The 23,620-nt window shown below is 34.9% G+C and overlaps 2 protein-coding genes across 2 annotated transcripts in view; both read right to left on the bottom strand.

The window, feature by feature from the left end:
• The window catches only part of LOC136982485 (transmembrane anterior posterior transformation protein 1 homolog), a 54,860-nt gene extending 33,383 nt beyond the window's left edge, over positions 1 to 21,477 (bottom strand). Inside the window, exons 1-2 of the mRNA XM_067278979.1 lie at positions 21,297 to 21,477; positions 1,121 to 1,248 (exon numbers count right to left, since the gene is read on the bottom strand). Of these exons, the coding sequence (XP_067135080.1) occupies positions 1,121 to 1,248; positions 21,297 to 21,471 (303 nt within the window). The 5' untranslated portion in view covers positions 21,472 to 21,477. The remainder of the gene's footprint in view (positions 1 to 1,120; positions 1,249 to 21,296) is intronic.
• The window catches only part of LOC136982484 (endothelin-converting enzyme 1-like), a 130,910-nt gene that overhangs the window by 58,690 nt on the left and 48,600 nt on the right, over positions 1 to 23,620 (bottom strand). The window lies entirely within an intron of this gene.

Genomic DNA, 23,620 nt, shown 5'->3' with positions numbered 1-23,620 from the left:
TGGAAAATAATTTTATAAGTTATATAATTTAAAATAACAAACTTCTTGAAATCTCAATTATTGCTAGAAATTAATACTATATTTATCTATATTCAGTCACATTGTTTGAAACGTATGTAAAAAGTTGAACACAACAGTTCAACAAGATTACCAATTTGGATAACTGATCTTGTATGGAAATTCTTGTATATAGTATTTTCTGCTGTAGTGGATATTGAAAGGAAAGTATAGACCATTTCTATGGAAGATCTCAGACCTTTACAGCAATATTATAATTTACCAAATAAATTTAAGCTTCTAGCTTCTCAAAACACTGGATAAAAATGTAATTTCTGTTTGCATTGTTTATATTGTATTATTCCATGTAATAAGCCAAACCACCACCAGATTACGTTGGACTAATACGTTTTCCACAATTATATTTTAATTAATTACTAAATCAGTGGTTTCCAAACTTTTTTATTCTCAGCACCCTTGCTAAATTCAGATTTTCCAAGGTGCCCTATGTCAAAGTCTAACAAGTACAATTTGCAAAATAGAGAAATAGCCAATATCTTTTTTAATTAAAGAGTTAAGACGTTAAGAAAAAATAAATAAAACATGTATTTAAGGTGACAAAAAAATATAATTGAACAAATTCAATTAATTATAATTAGTGGGATGGATGAGCCGGTTGATCACTGCACGTTTCCTCAAACCTTCGAATCAAACCGGACACAGCCACCCCATCATTTCCTTATCCACATAGATTTTTGTGCTCAAAACACTTATATTAATCAAATTTTACAGGAATAATTTTAAAACTAATTCTTTTTAAATAGTTTTTATAAGATTTTTGTCTCATTAAATGTATATTTAGTATTTGAATAAAAATAAAATTTCTTCAATAAAATATTCTTTGAATAAAAATACATTTCATTTCTAAAAACATTTAACAATGATATTTTTACTTTTTAATTATTAAAAATTTATCTTACAAAATAAAATAATAATTGTTTGAAATTTCAAATTGAAATTATTTCCCTGATGATTACTGTTTTTAACAGTTTAAAAACCAATAGGATTATGTCTTACAATAGGATAAATAATTAATATTTAATATATAACAGAAGATATTAACCTTTTCAATTTCTCTAGGAATCTTCATAAATATATAAAATTTTTCCCTTCTTTCTGCATATCTCTGCTCATCATTTTCTAATAAATATCCTCTACGTAATTCTCCATAAACATAATCCAAGAGAGTATCTGTTAAAAGTATTAAATAGTGAATTAAAATCAACTGTACAAATAAAATTAATTTTAACATCATGTATTCTTTTTGAGTATTAATCATCTGAAACTATAAGAAATTTTCAGTGATTTATTAAATATTTTAAAAACTGTAATAAATTTAATTTTATCAAATAAAATATTAATTATATTATGAAAAATACAGTATTTGTTATCTTAAAAGCTTATGAAAATTATTTATTCATTTAAAATTTTTGTCATTTCCTATCTTCATCAAAAAACTTTTAAGCAACCTGAAGCATTTTCTTAAAAATGACAAACTTAAAAAATATCAATCTTTTATTATATAAGGAACTTACAGATATTTTTCTACAGATTAATTCTTTATATTGAAATAAAACAGTTCTTTACTATAAATTTATTTTTACAAAGTTCAAAGAAAAGTCAGTATATCTCCTATAAGTTTTAAACCACCTGTGATATCACCAAGGAAATAATTGGTACCTATAGAAAAGTGACCATGAACAGTCTGTTGAACACAATTTCTACAAAACTGAAGTAAACTATCTCAGAAATTAACTGAGATAGCAAAAAAGTCCAATTACAAAATGAAAGAGCATTGTTTATTTAGTACATAACACCGATGTATTTTTACTGTTTTCTATTTTTTCCTATTTCTGCATTTGGTTCAGCAGAAACATTTATAGGAAATAACAAAAAACACTAACAAGGGAACTGTCAGAGTGTCTTTTAATAAATATTAATAAAATTTAGTTAATAATTACGTTAAAAGTATACAAACCCTACATTAAATTTGTAATATTCACTAAAAGTGTTAATCAGGGTTAATGGCAATCAAATGTCGTACTATTTTATATTAGTTTGACACAAATATGCAAATTTTTAGTAGTGAAGGGTCGCGAAGGAAGACGAAAATATTACATTTACAAAGTAAAATAAGGAATAAACTCAAATAAATGTTATATGAAAGATTAGATTGCTGTGGTTGGCAACACAGCATTTGACCACTGTCCCAACCTACATGATGTCAGACCATAGCTAACTCCACTTTTTGGGTCGACATGCTTCTGTCCGGTCTCTCACCTCACCACACACTACGACCACTGTTTCCACAGTCAATGTAATTGTAACTCTTGTATATAGTTCTGTAAAATAAACTTGTGACAACAACTATTGGACTCCAACATCTGTCCTGAAATCATTCATTTGACAAGATGATGATATTACTCATAGATGTAATCGATTGATCAACATAACCGATTTCCTTCTCAAGAGGTACGCCTTAGTGGCCTCCTCACTGGTGAGCTGGATGTGACCTCCATGACATAGTAAGCTGGACTAGGTGATCCCAGCAACACCAACCATTTCAAATCCTGAATTCTAGACTTCATTGACAGGAATCCAGTTAGGCCACCTTTTTCTCTCCACGTCAGTCAAGCAGCTGAACTACCTGCATTCCTGTTGATGAAGTCTGGAATTCAGGATATGAAATGATCAGCGTCGCTGGGATTGCCTCTTGAGAACGAAATCGGTTATGTCGATCAATCCGATTACATCTATGAATAATGTCATCATCTTGTCAAATGAATGATTCCAGGACAGATGTTGGAGTCCAATAGTTGTTGTCACAAGTTTATTTTACAGAACTATATACAAGAGTTACAATTACATTGACTGTGGAAACAGTGGTTGTAGTGTGTGGTGAGGTGAGAGACTGGACAGAAAAATGTTGACCCAAAAAGTGGAGTTAGCCATGATCTGACATCATGTAGGTTGGGATGGTGGTCAAATGCCATGTTGCCAACCACCGCAATCTAATCTTTCATATAACATTAGTCAAATTCAAAATGAGTCACCACTATGTATAGTTGACAATAACACAAACATTTATATTAACAGATGAATATTACAATGGTTACAAAGTTCACAACACTTAGAAAACAAAGATGCAATGATTAAACAGATTTCCACACATGTACAACTAAGAGTTCAGACAGCTACTGAATCCATAACAGGTCCACTGGAAGAACACTTTGCAACCTTTCTTGCACAGACATATTCGCAATAGAGTCCTCGAGTCCTTTTTGCACACCTAGCACTTGTCAGTCTGAAAAGGGCTACATACCTTTCCAAGTTCAAAGGGAACCTCACACTTTCCAGGCTTTGAAAAGAGGAACCTCTTCCCACCTAAAGCTGTCTCCTTTAAACTCATCGGAGTTAGAATCTGCTCCACCAATCAGCGTCATCAGCAATCAGCGTCAGATGCCTCCAGCTCGTCCGGCCAACGTACGATCTCCGCCAGCCAATTGCCGATCGTAAATTTCAAACAAATGGCAGTTTCCTAACTGATGTTCTCCAACGGTCGCTTTCCAACGGACTTTGTAACGGCTACCGATTTGAATTACAAAAATTCTGTTATAACCGAAAAAGGCGGGAATCGCACGTCTGGGCAATTCCAGCCACGACAACATTTATTTGAGTTTATTCCTTATTTCACTTTGTAAATGTAATATCGTTGTCTTCCTTCACGACCAAAAATTTGCATATTTGTGTCAAACTAATATAAAATAGTACAACATTTGATTGCCATAGTGAAGATCCTTATGTAATCCGCTACGATCTTCACGATGATCCATCTCGGGTTAGTTCTTACAACCCAAGAATGCTCTTACGTAGGTTCGTAGAAAAGTACACTTCCACACTCAGTCCAGTGAATATTTACAGTTTATTTACAAACCAAATATTTACAGGATGTACAAGTTTGACAACATTACACATACGATGCAACAAAGGTGTGGTGCCTCACGTGACAGCTTGTCTGTTGGGGACTATTAGACTCTGGGGAAACTCCGGTTGGTTTGCGGAGTTGGCTCAACCGCGTGGCCGTCTGGTCTCTACACTGAGTCTTCTCAGAGGAATTCCTAAGAAGAGAACACTCTCTCTACACCTCACGGGCTTCCTAAGTGTCAGAGACTACCACGTATCCGGTCTCTCGCCCTTCTCCCCGTTCCTCTCGCCACTCTTACAATTTAAAGAGTTTCACGACGACCACTTGCGACCAATCAGGTCCTGCTTTTCCCCTGGGAGCTTCCAAAGACATCCACCTTCCTCCCGACGACATAGCTTACAGTCGCGTCCGTCCCTTGTTTACATTTCTCAAACCGAGCAACACGTGGCAGACACAATGACGCGTACCCATAAACGGAGATGTTACCCCTTTGTTCTTCCCGGCCATTTATAGGCCCAACGCCAGGTGGGACCAATTACCCCGGTCGTGTGGCTTTTAGACCTGCTACGCTAAAAGCAGACCTTTACAGCCATTAACCCTGATTAACACTTTTAGTGAATATTACTGTCGGGGTGGAATCAAGTAAACATGATTCCTGCCCTTTCCTTTTGGTCTGGTAATGATCATCGTTACAAGAAGACGGTTGAGGGAGAGACTGATGAAATGTGGACGGGTAAACACCAAGTGGTCATCCAACCCGTTGCCGACGAGTGTGGAGGGCAAAGGTTGAGGCGGGAAGAGGGGAGTTGACGCTCAGAATGTGAGAAAAAGGAGAGAGAGACGCGGGTTGGGAAGTAGTTCGCCCACGTTACGCTATTCGAACGGTTGGCGAGCAGAAGATTCTATGATCAATTTTGGACCCGAGTGAACCCTTCAAGTGCCGAAATAGTCGCAAGGTGTCTTCCCGACGAACCTGATCAACGGTGTTTTCTGACCGAACTCACAGAACTTCATCTGATGTTATTGGCACACCAGGTCGGTCGCCAATAGTGTACACATCGCATGTTTTGAACTTTACTGGCGCAGAATCGACAAAATTGGAAAAGACCCTCTTCGGGAAGACTGAGCTGCGACGCAAGACAACGCAGAAAGCGAACCTAGGAACAGACAGAGCACCGCCGGCAATCAGAGACCCAGGTACACCATTTTACTCCCTTTCGCACAGAGATGCCGAAATGCAGAAAATCGTGGGGTTTTAAGGCAAGGGATTGGGATGTCGATGAGCCAGGGACATCAGGCGATCATAACGGAAACCGACAGGAAGATGGGTCGCGAGGCAAAGGCAGTCCGACCATGGGACGCGGGCCAAACGTGACAAGAGACCAATCTAGGGATGAACTTGAAGGGCTTAGGCTGCAGCTCAAACTTGAAAAGATCAAGCAGGAAACGGCGAGAATCGAGTTAGAATGGAATAGACAACGTAACGAGGCCCGACACTCTGAGAACAGTGCAGTCAAGGAAAATTTTGACGACTATGCACGGAGAGTAAAAGGGTCCCTTCCCAAAATGCTGGAAGGAGAGGAGGCAGTGCCATCGTGGTTTCGTACGATCAAAATAGTTCTGGAGACCTACAAGGTACCAGAAGAACTGCGGGGGCAAATAGTTCTGAGCGTACTATCGGAAAGATGCAAAGCGGCGCTAACAAGATTGTCGGTAGATAAAGTCAGACACTACCCCTCCTTAAAGCAATTCATTCTCGAAGAGTTGAGGCTTTCCCCTGTGGAATATTTGAAGGGATTCAGGCGGGCCGAACGTTATGTGGGGGAGACATGGCCTCAGTTCGCGTCGCGTCTGAAGGACCTTTATGAATACTACGTAGATAGTAGGGAGGTAAAGATGAGGGAAGAACTTATCGAGTTAATGGTGGCGGACCATTTAAAGACAGTCTTACCCCACAATGCGAGGAAGTACGTAACCTTGCAAGAGGGGAAGGGATGGAGCAAGCCCGCGGAATTAGCGAAGTTTATCGAGAAGTTCGCGAAAGGCATCTGGCGGTAATCTGGGAAGCAAGAAAGAGGAGAATAGGAACCAACGAGACACCCAGGGAGAGATGGCAAGAAAGCCCGACCTGGTGACCCGGAATACTAGCGAGCGAACACCCAGGGCTAGCTGTTACTCATGCGGGAAGGCCAAGCACTGGAAGAGAGATTGCCCTAACCGGAAGGCGACTAGCGGGCCCAAACAGGCACGGCTCGTGTCCACGAGCAAGACGCCTGAGACGGAGAACCACTTAGTGGCAAGAGTAACGGTGTACGATCGGCCAGAGGCTGGGGAGTCACCGAATAGAATTAAGTTAGTATGTGGCAGAAATCGACTTTCGGCTATAGTCAACTCGGTAGTGGAGATTTCTGTCATAAGGGAAGCAATGGTCCCGACGTTGGTGATGGAAACGAAGGGCGAAATCCAACTGGTTGGAGCCTTTGGTCACTGGATAAACGTGGTTTTGGTAACGATCCCAATAGGGTTGTGGGAGGAAGGCAGCCCAGGATCGCAGGGGCCGGTGCTGGTAACGTGTGCCGTAATGGACAAGTTAAATCAATCCATGGATGTGCTGTTATCGGAAGAGGATTACCGAACGTTGTTAGACCGGAAGAGGGAGGTCCAAGGGAAAGGGGCTTCGAAGACACATAAGAAACGTAAGAATAAAGGGAAGTGGTCTCTCCCAAGGGAAAGAACTGGAACCCCGCCCGGGTGCGGCGGGCGGCCGAGATAAAGACAGCGAGGGGGACGGGACGGATCTGCGGATATGCTTGGAGTGGTATTTGATTCGGACACGAGTTTCGGGGAAATAGTGGAGACACCGTCGACGCGGCAGTTACACGACCGTAGACAAAAGAGCGGAGAGATTGGGGAGATTCCGTCACACCTCCCGGCATCGGCACAGACCGGCCTACGCAAGGTGCTAGAAGAATTCCACTTGGTATTCAGGAATAAGCCGGGAAAAACAAACCTAGTGACGCACAGGATAACCCTTACCGAGGGGTGGACTCCAAAACGGTTCGCCCCGTATCGGATTCCGCAAGCTTTGCGAAATAAGGTGGATGAGACCATAGGGGAACTTATAGACGCAAAGCTAATCCGGCCTAGCGTATCGGAATGCGCTCACCCAATAGTCTGTGTAGCCAAAAAAGGGGGTGGAATGCACCTATGCATGGATTATCGACACCTGAATGCCGCCACGGTGCCTGATCGATATCCGATGGTGCCCTCCGCCGAATTAGTCTATCAGTTAGCTGAGGCCAGATACATAACCTCGCTCGATCTCTGTAGAGGTTACTGGCAGGTGCAGTTAGAGGATGAATGTAAACACCTTACAGCGTTTGTTACGCATCGCAGTCAGTATGAATGGGAAGTGATGCCGTTTGGTCTGAGAAACGCAGCCGCGACATTCCAAAGACTTCGCCATGACGTACATTGACGACGTGGCCATCTACTCGCGGAGTTGGGAAAAACACCTGACCCACATCAAAGCGGTGTTAAGGGCATTAAGAGACGCCGGACTGACGGTGAATGCCAACAAATGTCAGTTCGCTAGACCGCGCCTTCTATATCTAGGACACATTGTCGGCTCTGGACAACACGCGCCGGATCCGGAACGCGTTAAAGCAATAACCACTCTAGCTCTGCCCAAAACGAAGGAGCAACTCAGGAGCTTCTTGGGTATATGCGAATATTATTGGGACTACATTTCAGATTTCGTGAGGTTGACGAACCCTCTCACCAATCTGCTCGCTCGCCGAGCACCGAAAACAATTGAATGGAATCGGGAGCTCGAGAGGTCATTTGAGGCGGTAAAGACGAAGCTCGGGCAAGCTCCGTTACTATTCTCTCCGGATCTGGAAAGGCCTTTCGTCCTATTCACGGACGCATCGAATCACGCTATCGGCGTCTGTCTGGTGCAGTTCTCGCCAAAAGGGCAGGAAAGGCCAATAGCCTTCGCTAGTCATAAAGTTAAAGAGGACGGAGATCCGATGGGCTACCATCGAGAAAGAGGCCTATGCAATTATCTGGGGCCTCCACAAGTTTAATTACTGTATCTATGGGAGACCAGTCACACTGGTCACAGACCACAATCCTTTGAAATATCTGACGTTGTCCACACCACAGAGTGCTAAACTTACACGGTGGGCACTCGCGTTACAAGGCTACGACATGCGGATCAAGTACCGGAAGGGGAAACTACACGGTAACGCAGACGTTCTCTCACGTTTGGAGTCGGATGGTGAAGATCGCATCTCTGTGCGTGGGGGGGGTGAATCCCTTCCCGGATGTTCCGGAGAACGGGTCAGTCCGATCAGAACGGACCACCGCGATTTGTAAGGTTGTATCGGCAAGATGCAGGGTATCAAACAGGCTCAAGCGAGCACAGTTTGATCCTCGGCAGGGGAGGTGTCGGGGTGGAATCGAGTAAACATGATTCCCGCCCTTTCCTTTTGGTCTGATAACGATCATCGTTACAAGAAGACGATTGAGGAAGAGACTGATGGAATGTGGACGAGTAAACACCGGGTGGTCATCTGACCCATTGCCAACGAGTGTGGAGGGCAAAGGTCGAGAAGGGAAGAGGAGAGTTGACGCTCGGAATGTGAGAAAAAGGAGAGAGAGACGCGGGTTGGGAGGTAGTTCGCCCACATTACGCTATTCGGATGGTTGGCGAGAAGAAGATTCTACGATCGGTTTTGGACCCGAGTGAACCCTTCAAGTGCCGAAATAGTCGCAAGGTGTCTTCCCGACGAACCTGATCAACAGTGTTTTCTGACCGAACTCACAGAACTTCATCTGATGTTATTGGCGCACCAGGTCAGTCGCCAATAGTGTACGCATCAGATGTTTTGAACTTTACTATTACAAATTTAATATAGAGTTTGTATACTTTTAACGTAATTATTAACTAAATTCTATTAATATTTATTAAAAGACACACTGACATTCCCTTGTAAGAACACATTGGCAGAAAACTGATTTCCAGTGGCTAGCCTGCAATAGCAACAGAAAAGCAGTTGTGATTGCAATTACACAGTAAGTGATTGGTTAGATGATATTCCTTTGGATGCATTGCTTTGCCATATATACAGTTTCAACAATGACTGTCCTACCCACAAAATGCTTGCAGTTTGCTCATTTTTATCTCACATGTTTGGTAACAGAGTTATTGGGAAGGTGATTGTATGGAATGGCTACCACAGTTACCCAACTTAACACCATGGACCTTCTCGTTTTTGGAGAAACCTGAAAAATCAAGTATGCTACAAAACATTCCACCACAGAAGATTTAAAGAAATGCATTTTCAAATCCTGTAATTCTATAATCCTTGCAATGCTGCATGCAGGGATTTGAGATAAAGTTTGAGATGAAGTTCTGTCTCAAATCCAGAAGTATATTGTCACTGACTGTATGTACTCTACATGCTTTGAACACTATATACAGTAGACAACTTGGCAAGTTAGTTGCACCTGTGCTGCACAAACTTTGCATTATGTCTGTGTTGTTCTGTGCATAGATGTTTATTTCAATTCTTAGTATTTCTGCTCTCGTCTATGTTTCTGCTAAACCATGTAAAGTTTTGTACTAAATAAACAATGATCTTTCAAAGTGCAATCTTGTAACTGGACTTTTTTAGTCTATCTCTGTTAGTTTCCCAGTTAGTTTTCTTTAGTTCCATATTTTGCCACTAGGGATGCCAAAATAGCATTCAATGGACTTTGCATGGCCACCTTCCTACAGATGCCAATTACTTTCATGGCACCATGACTTTAAAAGTTATAAAGGACTTTCCTTTGAACCTAGTATATCTAGAACCTCTAATCTTAGATCAGAGGTTCCCAAACTTTTTTGACTGTCAATCTCTTCAAAGATTCCTCAACTTTTCTATTTTTGCTAATACAATTAATAATAATAATAAAAAATCAATCTAGTGAGAGAGTATTAATCCACCCACCATTTCATAAAAAAGATCTACTTAAAATGATTCCTAAACTGTCATATAGGCTATGTAATTCATTAGACTAATAATTTTTTAATGAACCAGCTTCAATCAACTCCAAAAATGCCTTATTGACCCCTTAATAACAATGTTACTATATCTAGAAAGAAGTAGGTGAAAAGTATTTATTTGGTTAGTATGATAGTTTTAGTGATAACTACAGTTAAAAAGTTAAGATTCTCCCCTTTTGTTATTTTACACAGAAAACTGTTTCAAACTATCATAGGATGGTTCTTTTTTTAAGTTTATGATCATTTGGAAGGCATGTTAGTTTCCTCCATTTTTTAATGCCAAGCACTTTTTGATATTTCCCCTTTTTTGCACTTAGATTGGGTATTTCTGTATTTTTCTATTTCTATTTATAAATCTGTAATTAATAAAAATTTAATCATTTTTAATTAATAAAGTTTTTTACATTTTAGTATCTAAAATACCTGCTTAAAAAGTTAAGTAATTTAACAGCTCAATGCTAACAAACTTATAAAATTGAAATTATCAGTGAATTTCATTTGTAACTAAAATTTTAAGTTTGATTCCAGTATAAACAGTTAAATGATTACTAACTGATTTCCTTGAATTCCTGTCCATTTAACATTCAGAAATTGAAATTATGCTTTTGATTGGCTAACAAATTTCAACTGTAAGCAATTTTGAATTTGAAAAATAATCCTCACCAAAATATTTAGGAGGATTAATTTTCAAATTTTGTCTAATGGCAATTTTAAAAACAGCATAAATAGACAGAGTACAGTAGAGAGTCGTTAATCGGAATCAATTGGGGACTGGGGTTGTTCAGATTAGTGTTTTTTTCCAATTACCGATTATGTACGAAAAAATATATTAGCCTGTCCGATGTTCAAATTTTTCTCCATTGCGTATCACTTCGTGTTGAATTTTTGTTGATTTTAAGCCTAACGAAAATTTTTATAATAATAATCGAGGCTATCGTATCGTTAAAAATTATTTCTTCATTTTGTACAAACTAAATAAATATATTGAAGAATATAAAAACATAAAAATTATACTTTAGAAGTAAATCTAGTATCAAAAACATTTGATTCAGCATGACACAGTCCGACTGAAAATCATTCCGATTACTGGTGATTCCGATTACCGGGGTTCCGATTAACGACTCTCTACTGTATATATCTCTTCTTTCCAACAAAGTTCTGCATTGTTTTATCATATTGTAAAGTGTATTTATATTTTTTATACACCAAATTGTTCTGAATATTATTCAATATTTTTCCCACCATTTTAACTTGAATTAGTCAAATTTGTAAAATTATTAGGTCTTAGAAACAGAATAATACAAAAATATTGAAATACAACTGTTCAAGTACTGTAATTTATTGTAGTTGTTGTTGAAATAGAATTTTATTGATTGCCTGTTATCGATTATTGAATAAAATCATATCATTTATATTAATTACAAATTGTATGTGTTACATAACAGAGAAACATCTTCACCCTTAAAGAGATAGGATAAGTAACAGTGGTAGAATTATCTTTAAAAGGAACCCTACAATATACAGAAACCTATGAAATGACAGTGTCTCTTACAAACCATTGCATGTTCCTGGAGTGTATCAGGTTCCAATTAAGGATCATAGAATTACACATGACCTATACTTCATAAGATCACTGAAAATAAGATTAAAGGAACATCAAGATGACATCTGGAAGTATAATCCAATAATCAACCTAGCAGTTTCATCCAATTCTAACTATATTGCAATTAACTGTAGCCAAGCCAGAATCATCCAAAAATATGAAGTAAACATGCAGAGGTATTACACACATATAAAACAGTAACCCTAGGCAAAGCCATTAATTTCAAAGACATTAACACTGTGTCAGCAGCAGGGCTGCGGAGTTGGTAAAAAAACACTCGACTCCAACTCCTGATAATTTTAGTAGACCGACTCTGGCAAAATTAAATACCAAGTCATTTTATGGGAGGCAGAGGCACTCATAGCGGGGACACCCTACTCTGAACTCTGAAAGGAGCCTGGGACGTTTACACAAATACTTTTATAGTTAGTATTTTTAATATTTAACTTACATTAATATTTATTTGTATAAAAATTAATTTTTAACAAATATTTAATAAGAGGAGAAAGGGGTGATAAAATTCTACATTTATATATATTCGACAGCATTTGCACTTCAATTTCACCCTTCCAGAAAAGTTAGTCCAACTAAAAAGTGTGCAATCTAGCTACTTCAGCTCCTTGTTCAGAAAAGAAAAATATATACTTTGATCAATTAATCTGGCTCATTCAGAAAAATTGAGTACTTATTTAGAGCAGGAATAATAAAGGAATGATTCAAAAATATTCAAATTCAATTAGCTTATATATGCTGGAAGAGGAGACTGAATCGAAAATCCGGGTAGCGTAATTGGCAACGCATCTGCACGGTAAGGAGAAGTTGCGGGTTCGAGTCCTGCTTTGGGCCAATTTTTTTCTTCCAGTAATTCTAAAATTATTTAAATTATTTAATTAATTTATAATTATTAAATTTATCAAGAGATGGCACCTAACACCTAACTCCAATGCCAAATTGTCTATTAAATTATTAGTATTATAGCTGTTTCTAGCCTGATAATATTTGGCTTTAGTTGTTGTATAGCTTGAATTTTCTATCATTTTCTCGAGTTTTACATGTTCTATATATAATTTTATGCACAATAAGATGATGAAATTACTTTTATGTTTTAAAGAGCACTTTTTCACCATTACTTTTTTAAGAAAATTGCACCTCAACTTTCCAAGTGTAGTGATAACATTTAAATACAGTCAAACCTGTTTTTATGCGGTGGATAGGAACCGCATAAAAAAACGCATAAAAAAAATGCACGAAACTTCACGAGTGGCTATAAAAAATAGTTTTCGCAACACAATTAAAAAAAATATTTTTTTTATGCGGTCAATAGGGACCGCATAAAAAAAGTCTCAAATAGAAAATAACTCAAAACCGTACGAAATAGAATTTATTGACAACAGATGTCAGCACTTGACTGCATCATCTCATCTATCGTCTGTTTTACATATTTTTGTCCAGGTGGTGTTTTTTTGACTTAAAAAATAAATTATTTCATTTTTCGCATATTCATGCAATAATATTACTATAAGTTCATTTATGCTATAATAAGTTTATTTAGCTATAATAAGTCAACGTGAGACATGACAAATCACATGAGACTAGTCGCCAACTATATTGCACAAAAAAAAAAAAATCGCACAAGAAAAACCGCACAAATTAAAAATTCGCATAAAAAAATCGCACAAATAAAAAATCGCACAAAAAAAGACCGCATAAAAACAGGTTTGACTGTATTAGTAAAATTTTAGTACATTTATTAAAAATTTCAAATATTTTATTTATTTTTATATAGGATGACAAAAATAGATTAGAGATAACTTCAAAATATTTAATCTAATAAAATGAGAATGGCTTCTTGATAACTGTTTATACACTGTACAAATAATTTCTTCAACAACAAATTATGTTAACTCTATTGCAGAAATAGTGCTAACTTTCTTTAAGTGGATTAATAACAGAACATCAAGCATCTACAGGAATTAACTGAAAGAATGATATAACATAAAACAAATAACATTCTGTATAAACACTGTTTTGACTTTTATTCTGTATTACCTGGGATCTCCAAATTAACTTTCAACAAATAAGCAAAACATTAGTGATGTAACGAATATTCGGTTACTACCCGGTATTCGGCCTATTCGACCTATTTTTCACTATTCGGCCGAATACCGAATATTTAAATCACTATTCGGCCGAATACCGAATATTTAATCACTATTCGGCCGAATACCGAATATTTAATCACTATTCGGACCGAATACCGAATACCTGAAAACAGGAGTAAGAAATAACAAAAACACAGTAAATTAATCATTTTGGTAACTTTTATTAATGCTGAACATTAAATTATAATTATTAAAGTTAATAAGAAATAGCATCTAACTCTAGTATTAAATTATTTCGTAATTAAATAATATTATAGCCTTTATCTAGCCTCTATATCTTATGGCATTGATGGCGTATAGGTTAGAATGTATCGGGCATTAATGTTATTGTTTAGTTAATTATGTTATATTCGTATTCGCGTATAATTTAATATTTATACGATATTTTAAAATGATTTATGAAACGTTTTATTGAAACTTATCATATTTAATGAAAGAATTATTTATCTATTTCTAGAAGATGAGTAACTAATATATAATTTATTTTATATATAAAGCAAAGAATGAGCATTTTTCATTATATACAAAAGATAACATTTGAAATCATGTTAATTTTAAAAATATTGACAAAAACAATAGCAACAAAATATCACAAAACTTCACAAATAGAAACTCCCCAATAATATATTTGAACTGTTCCACAAATGGGGAGAAACTAGACCATATTATGTCACCACTAAAGTATATCCTTAGGGTACTATTCAGTCTACAAATACGTAGTAAAAACAAAATTTTAGTGTTTAATTAAAGAGTTAAAATGATCGATTGCAAATAAAATAACTTATAAGTTATAACTTACATCTAAATACCAACAACTGCCGAATCATATCGGGCTATTTACGGCTATTACATAAATTATAAACCAATTTGGTACTAGAGGTAGACGTTAGGCTCCATCTCATATTAACTTTAATAATTATAATTTAATTAATTAATTTAAATAATTTAGACCTAATGGAAGAAAAAATCGTAGTGACAGCGGGCCAATAGAGAGCATGGTGCGCGATCCTTGCCATAATGCGGTTTGCGCACCAATTTTCATACGTGCGTTAATCAAGCCGAATAGTTTGTCCGAATATTCGGCCATTCGGCAACACTCCTGGCCGAATATTCGGTATTCGGCCACGCTCCTAGCCGAATATTCGGTATTCGGTTGAGGCCGAATATACTATTCGTTACATCACTACAAAATATTATGTTCCTGGTAAAAAAGTTTTCTTAATGATGTTTTAATACAGTAGATATTTGCTTATTATAACCTAATTAATTACTGGAAAACCATCATTAATTGAGCTGATCCATCCTATTTCCTGAAGCTTAATTTCCATAAAGTAAAATAAATCCAAAATATGAAATTTCACACAGTCATAATAGAAAATGTTATTTTATACTAGGATAAAAGTGGAGATTGTAAGCAAGTGATCGTAAAATGACAAATCTCTAGTAACTTGTAATTTTTTGCTATATTAAAAAGAAATATATTTTGTATGAGTAATTTTTACTACTCATTTTACTGTTTTTATAAATAATTCTAAAATTCAAATTTATTTAATTCTATAAAGTAATATACTTTTTTATTAAATAGTTAGATATCACATAAATGTGACCTATATCACTAGATGTCCTATATCTGGTATCACCGATATAGTAATGCTGTTTCAACAGTAAAAGATAAAAACAAAAATAAAAACTGTATGTCACAATACAAAGAATAATATTACTGATTAAATTCTTCTTACATTTGTTTATATAATTACTCTCCAAAAACTGGATGAGTTCACATAAATGAAGACCAATATCTGAAACCAGCACAAATTAACTCAAAATAGAAATTATATGGCTTCTTATGTATTTTATCTGAAGATGCCTGTTACAAGCAAACAAAAACTATTTTGAGTAAATTGGTAATTTTCATCTTCATTTGTTTATATAAATTTCGGTTTTACAATTATAGACTGTATATTCAGCATATCTACCTATCTTACGACAGTATATCTTATCTTATATCCAATATTTTAGATATCTATATATATATATATTTTACACAAATGAATATATGTACTACACAAGTAAATATTGTACTGTACATTCATTCTTGATTTGGATTTGTTTGACTATAAATTAGCATCAAATAAAAGTAATTATATATATATATATATATATATATATATATATAATCATAGTCAAACAAATCAAAAATGTAAAATGTAAGTGTAAATACAATTTGAAAATATATATATGAAGCATTGCTAACATAAATGACAACAAATTTATTTTAAACAAATGAATATACAGACTAATCATAAGACTGAAATTCAGACTTTTATAAATTTTTCTATTCTAAAAATTTTATGGAATCAAATACTAAGATAAGATACTTCTAAACTATTTTTATAATTAAAATTTACTGCATAAATTATACACTTAATTAAAATTTAATGCTAAACAATTTAGATGTAAAGTAAATTAGTTTTTCTATAAATATTTATATCTTTTCACATATATGGTCATATGACAAGATATTCAACATACTACCCTGGGAGATCCAGACTGGTCTAAAATCTATATCCTTGTAATTTATCACAGAGGTTACAGAGTCAAGACACATCATTCACCCAAACTAAGTGATTTTACTTTGAGTCAGTAATGCCTATGATCAGCAAAGCTATATGCCTTAACAGTTGTGTATTATTTTTTTTTATGTCAATGATCAAAGAAAAAAACTATTAATCCTTTCTGTCCCTAGGCACTAAGAGGATCTTTATAGCAAGCCTTTTATGTATTCATTCAGATCCACAATGGGGTGGCCAGATGGTGGGAATGGGGCCAACATATCTGGACAGACCCTAAACAATTATTGGATATTTTGATCCATGTGGATTTTGATCCCAGCTCCTCCAGAGCTGTAGGCTGCCAGCATAATCACTTGGCCATCTAGCCATTATATCATCATCAGATCAAAGAAAACTGATTTAAACATGAATACAGCTTTATAAACTGGTTTGAGAACAGCTGTAAATACTTTCATTTACCAAACTGCTCAATCAGATTCAGTTCTCTAAGTTATATAAATAACATGATCAAAATAAAAAATTCCAATTATTTGATAGAGTAAACACAATATTTTCTATTGATGTAAATACAAATAATATTGATGTCATAAAAATAAAATATTTATTTATTTCGCTAACATATATTCATAAAGGATGCACTTAGCAGAGAGAATCTACAATCTTATTACACTACCTAAAGTTCACTGAGAGAAAACTGTTTCAAATTTTACATTTAAATTTAATATTTTAAACACAAATTTAAATTGCATGAATTAAATAAATTATGAAAAATATAAAGTTAAAAAAAAAAAAATGAAAAGTAAGGAAGTATAACACAAAAGTAAAATCAAAGTTGATTGTAAGAGGACACATAACAGGGGTTTTTTATATCCTAATGTTTTAATATGACATATTTTAATGCCAAAGGTAATGCATTTGCATCCCTGTAGCTCAGGCATTGTTTTAATATTTGCTTCATCCCACTTTACTTCTGAGCCTTGAAGGCTCAGTTGTAAAGTGGGACAAAGCATTATTATGCAGTCCAACCATTGCTATGGGCATGGAAAAGATAGATATATACAAAAGCAAAATTAAAAAAACAATAGTCCTACTATCAGCTTTGATTTTACTTTTATGTTATAAAATAAAAATTAATAAAGTATATTTTCTTAATTTTAATTTGTTAACTTTATACTGTTCATAATGTATTTATTTAAAATCGTAAGTACAAAAAACCTTTCACACGCTGTTTCTAGCAAACAAATTGGTGAGCACAAACGTTTTCGGCCGTTTTAATAGAGTTAAGCCAAGCAATAAGTTAACCTACATAGGCTCAACCAACAGATCGCTTTGCCAAAAGGATAGCTGAGCATAGGTACGACGCGCGCAACAAAAAATTTAACTCCACCCTAGCCCAGTTCGCAAGCGAACCCAGTATAACGGCCGAATGGGAAGATGCTACGATTACCGTTCCTATTCTTGACTCTAGCAAGCTTAGAACAATCGAAGCTATAGAAATCTTTACTGAGTCCCTCAAAGGAAACTGCATTAACAGCAGGGATGCAGATTCGCTCTCCCCCGCCTGGCGGTCACTCCTCGATAACCCCCTTAATTAAATAGGCCGGTCCACCCTCTCCTTGTCCGTTTCGTTCTCTCGTGCAGTTTCTAAATTTATCAGGTTTCTTTTTCCCCCTTTTTCTTTCTATTTCCTTTCCTTTTTTCCGCCTTTCACAATTCGCATATCTTCGACAATAGTTCACGCAGCTTCGCTAATCTTAAAATATTTTCCAAGGTCAATTTCGTTTAAACCTTCTTTGCTAAGACGTCACTTGTAAGAGGAAACCCCTCATAAACAATGACGTCATGTAAACATTTGCTATCCGACTTTCCAACCGTCCTCAGTGCACCTGAAGAAGGCCTTTTAAAACGGCCAAAAACGTTTGTGCTCACCAATTTGTTTGCTAGAAACAGCGTGTGAAAGGTTTTTTGTACTTACGATTTTAAATTAGTTCTAGCTTTGTGTGCAGAGATTAGTATTTATTTAATTCATGCAATTTTAAATTGTATTTAAAATATTAAGTTTAAATGTAAAATTCAAAACACAATGTTCTATTTTTGCAATAATTTTTAATTTCAGTTTAAAACCTAAAGTTGACTTATGTTAATACATTGAAAACATTTGTTAAATAAAAAATTTTCTCTCGGCAACCCTTAGATGGTATAATAAGATTGTAGTCCAAGATATATTTTCTAAATCTCTCATCAAATCTTCATTACTGATTATGATTACAATAAAACTTCAATATTAAATTATTTTTATTGTGATAAAACATCAATGTGTATTTAGTTTAATATATTATCATCTAAATTTAATAGTTTATAAATATTTTAAAGAAATTTTATTATAGTGTATATATACTGGTAGCAACTATAACTATATAGAAAATAGATCACTTTAAATATCTTAAAATAAATAAATTTATTTATCTATTACATAATTGCTGATATTTAAAGTGATTATTTTCTACATACTTAGTGATAATGATGGAGCCATTTAAGAAAGTAAACAAATATAGACATCTGTAAGCACAAGTTATATTAAGGCTAAATGATTGTCTGATTAGATTGGACTATATTAACCTGTCTGATGTTCAAATTTTTCTCTGTTGCGTGTTGCTTCATGTTGAATTTTCGTCGATTTTAAGCCCAACGAAAATTTTTATAATAATAATCGAGGCTATTGTATCATTAAAAATTATTTCTTTATTTTGTACAAACAAAATAAATATATTGAAGAATATAAAAACATGAAAATTATACTTTAGAAGTAAATCTAATATCAAAAACTTTCGATTCAGCACGACACAGTCCAATTGAAAATCGTTTGGATAACCGGGGTTTGGATTAACGACCCTCTACTGTATATCTGATATTTTTGTTTTAAATTTAAATGTAAAATTTAATAAAGTAAAAATTATATTACAGATACTAAACATATCTTCATTACTCGCCATGTCCAATCACCAGGTCTACTATTCTTCACTGCAGAGATGACCTTTCTTTGTAGGCTACTACTCTGCACAAATATGTAAAACAGTCTAAAATGTCCAAAAATCCCAACACAATTAAATGTAAAATATTTGAACATTCTGTCTTTAAAATGTTAAATTTTTAAATATGTTCGAATTCAGTTACACCTGAAGATGACCTAGTCTATTAGGTCAAAAACGTTAGCGTTTTGAAATATCTCAGCAATAAAGGTGTATTGATGGTTTACTTAGCATTTAGTTATTAATAGTAGCAGAAATACAGCATGATCTAAACCAGCAATTGTTTTGACTTTAAAGTCAGAAATTAATATTATTGCTGGGACACAGGGATAGCAGATGGAGCATTTGCCCTGGGTGCTAGAAAGGGATGTTGAGAGGGGTGTGTATATAATTATTGTTTGAATTAGGTTGCATTCACATTGCTGACAACAACGATCACAGATCCTAAACAATAACTATGGCTTGTCTTTCTTAGTTTTCATTCATTGCCAAAGCATTCACACTGTTTATTAGTTTTTGTCTTAGAGCGTGTGCAATGTACTGTACATCATGCTTAGCATTATTCTGTGGCTTTCTTGTGCTTTTAGACTAGCTTTGTCTGTTTTAAAATTGAAAACGAGAAGTGAAATGTTAATTCTTCGACTTCGACAGAGGAATTTATTACTTTTGTTATGAGAAATATCAAAACATCTATGGTAATCATAGCCATTCGTATTGAGTGAAAGCAAGCCAATACTTTGGTTCCATGCTTTGGTCCAGGAATTACGATTAAAAGATATCAAAATACTTTTAAAATTATTTTTTGTCTCCAGATACTTTAGACCATTTATTATGCTTTGTAGGATCTTTTTCTTTGACATGAGAGATTAGTGGTTCCTCCATCTTGTTCAAAGAATTATGGGAAGTTCACACTGATTAGCCAATTCCATCACAACAATGGCAAAAGTTAAATCTTGTTTAACTTTAGAACGACAAACAATTAAGACAAAAGACCAACAATAATGACTGGTGTGAACATTTTACAGACAAAGACGAAGAATAAAAACATCAGTTTTTGTTATCAGCAGTACGAACACAGCCTTATTTACAAAATTAAATCATTTGAAAAATAAATTATAATAGATAATTTATTGGTGCCAGGTAAGATGGCATTAACAGGGAAGAGTGAGTAAAAAATGAGAAGGATGAGTACTGACAGACCAACTTATGACATGCCATTCTCCAGAACAAGAGGTGGTGTGTCAGGATCTTAACTTGCCTGGGTGACAGAGAGCCTAGTTACACCCAATTACTAGTGGCAATATTTGGTAAATGACATCATAACAACATTTGCATTCATCACATCATCCATTTAATAGTGATAATTTGAAAATTTACTGCAAGGAATCATTTCATCAGTGAACAAGCATCAAAACTTACTTAATGACAAATCAACAAATGACACACTAACATTCCCAAGCTCATTCAGGACTTTTTAACTCTAAAAATCAGTACACGAGCTTGAAAATGTTTGTATATCTGTACTTTTGTAGCAGATATAATAGAAAAATAATCATTGATGTGTTTGAAAACAACTTCTTGAAGAATCAATATTTTAAATTTACATTTAAACATTTCTCTATTGGTCCATTCTTACTCATTTAGAAGACGTAAAAAGACATATTTACTAACAGAATAATGAAATATTATATATTTATGAGCTTAAAAATACAATTAATTACAAGTAATCGTCAGTAAATATTGGAATTCGGGATAAAATATTCACCGTCATTTAGTAAACGTGTAAATTTGCGTAATCTTGCTAACTAAGCGCAATTGTTTCCCATAGGAAAAAAAGAAACTTAAAAGTCCTATATTTATCAACACAGGTAAATACGAAACAACCGGCTTACTATAGTTCTGTTCTCTGTCTCCACTCGCTTCATTCTGTTGCGAATTGTTTGTCTCGCTGTGAATATCTTCTACAAAACGTTCCTTATTCAATGCGGCAGCAACGGCGTCTACAATTATTTTTTCTTTGAAATTTAATTTTGGTTTGTTTCCCTCTTCCACCTTTTCGTCTTCCATTTTATCTGGAAGACTGGTGTCAATAAATGAAAACGTATATCTGATTTTAAAATTTTGTATATTTAATTGTTATATAATTACTTTCTGTTCAAATATACTTATTAATAAATTACGTTTATATAGAAGAAAAAAATTTTAATGAAGGTGCCGATTTAAATTACTTTTTAATTTATTTATTCTTCCTCCCTGTGGACGCTAAGGGGCTGTTCATAAATTACGTCCGCATTTTTCTTGACAGTTTTACTCCCTCCCCTCATTGTTCAAGTTTCCATAACCTCCTCCCCTCTTCGGATGTAAACAAAACCCAACCCCTCCCCTCAAATCCTTTATTACTTTATGATTATGAATAATACATGCATAAACTGTATAAAATTTAATGAAATAAAAGGACATCGATTGAAGTTCAACCCCCTCTCTTCGTCAAGTGTGGACATTATTTATCAATAGCAACTAAGAATTTTTTTTTTTTTTTTAAATCAAATCTCGTGGGTTCGGCTACGCTCATGATGGAACGGCCGGACGAGGGACAGAATCCTACACAAACCTAACTCAAACCAAAAACTTCCTGGGGTTTTTGACTTGTTAGGATTCGCTTCTGGTTTCACAGAGATATAGGCTGAAGCCTTAACGTCTGCAGTGTTACATTAATTCAAAAGAACGTTATTGAACGAAGTTCTGTTTTGTTTGTTATCGAAGTTTAACTGTCACTAAACATGATTTTTCTAAATATGTACAGTAGAATTCTGAAATTCGATATTTGGGCAGAGTTATTAGTGATAAAATTTAATCATGAAAAGTTCATGGGCCGATTGTCGGTTGTAAGCTGGTTGCGTGCTACTGTCAATCGAGTTTCCGATTGCTATTACTTTGCATTGAACTCTACAATTTGTTATTTTGATCTTTGATCGGCAATGTTCCCTCTAATTTTTTTTTTTTTTTTTTTTTTTTTTTTTTTTTTTTGTAGCTGAGCGGAACATGTACTTCTCTGAGAAAAAAAATTTTTGTTGAGAAGATTGAGCAAAAAATTTTTCTGAGCATATATATATAAAATCTTATTTATTCTTATAAAAATTAAAATAATTATATAGTAGAGATTAAAATTCATTTTAAAACATACTTCCATACAAGATGTTATCTTTTGCCAATGATTTAATTGAAATATACGTAGCAATAATCATGTAGCAGACAGAGTGAGAAATAAGTAAACAACAATTCAAATCAGTGTGCATGCTCGCCTGCGCGTCACATAAATTCTCGTTCGCGGCAACAATTTGAGCAGTGCGCGGTCGCGCAGCTTAGAGGGAACATTGTCGACCAGTATTTAATATGCACGGTCTGCGGCCGCACACTTCCGTGTTTAAACCGGTTTCTGGAGTTAGTGAGCCGCACATGTTGGTGTTTTAAACCTTTCTTGGATGTTTTTGTCGGTTATGACGTTGAACATGCGTGTCCTCTCCAACCTGCGAGTTTTAAACTGCTTTGGACAGAACGTTAGAAGCATTGTCACCACGTCTGTTTTTGTTTGAAGTCGAAACAAGAAAACTTAAAACGTAAAACTCAGTTTTGTTTTCCTAGAAAATGCCTAGTATTACAAAAACAATTAAATCGATTTAACAAAAACCAGTTCATTACCATATAAATTATATCCATAAGTGATTACTTAGTAAATAATCATTATTAATGTATTACAATTGACTTCAATAAACAATGGCAAGGTCTAGTTGCTATAAAACTAAAAAAATCCAGAAACAAATTGCACAACTTTTCTTGCTGTGAAGATTTTGTTTAAAAATAACTTTGGGTACGTTCGTGAAGTCGAACGAGTTAAACGCGTTAGTAACGAATCGTTCGAATAGTAGTAGTCTCGCTCAGTGCGCATGCTCCGCGGTGATGACGTATCGAACGAAACTCTAACGAAGCTCACGAAGGAAAGAGTGAGTTTACTTCGTTAAGAAAATGGCGCCCGACGATATCAATGTTTCTAGATCTACTCGAGTGTTTAAATTGTGAATTAAAAGGTGAAATGATTGAAATAACTGTCCGTCCGAAGCAACCTAAGAAAAATATTTTGGATAAGGCTGCAATATCAACATTCATATCTTCGATTTTAGAAACAGCCATTTAGTTATAACGAATCGTTCGAAAAGTC

Source organism: Centruroides vittatus, unplaced genomic scaffold (genome assembly GCF_030686945.1).
Source record: "Centruroides vittatus isolate TY-2023 unplaced genomic scaffold, ASM3068694v2 contig_846, whole genome shotgun sequence".
NCBI classification, from domain to species: domain Eukaryota; kingdom Metazoa; phylum Arthropoda; class Arachnida; order Scorpiones; family Buthidae; genus Centruroides; species Centruroides vittatus.
The sequence above is the reverse complement of the archived record's forward strand: the minus strand, read 5'-3'. Positions and strand labels throughout refer to the sequence as shown.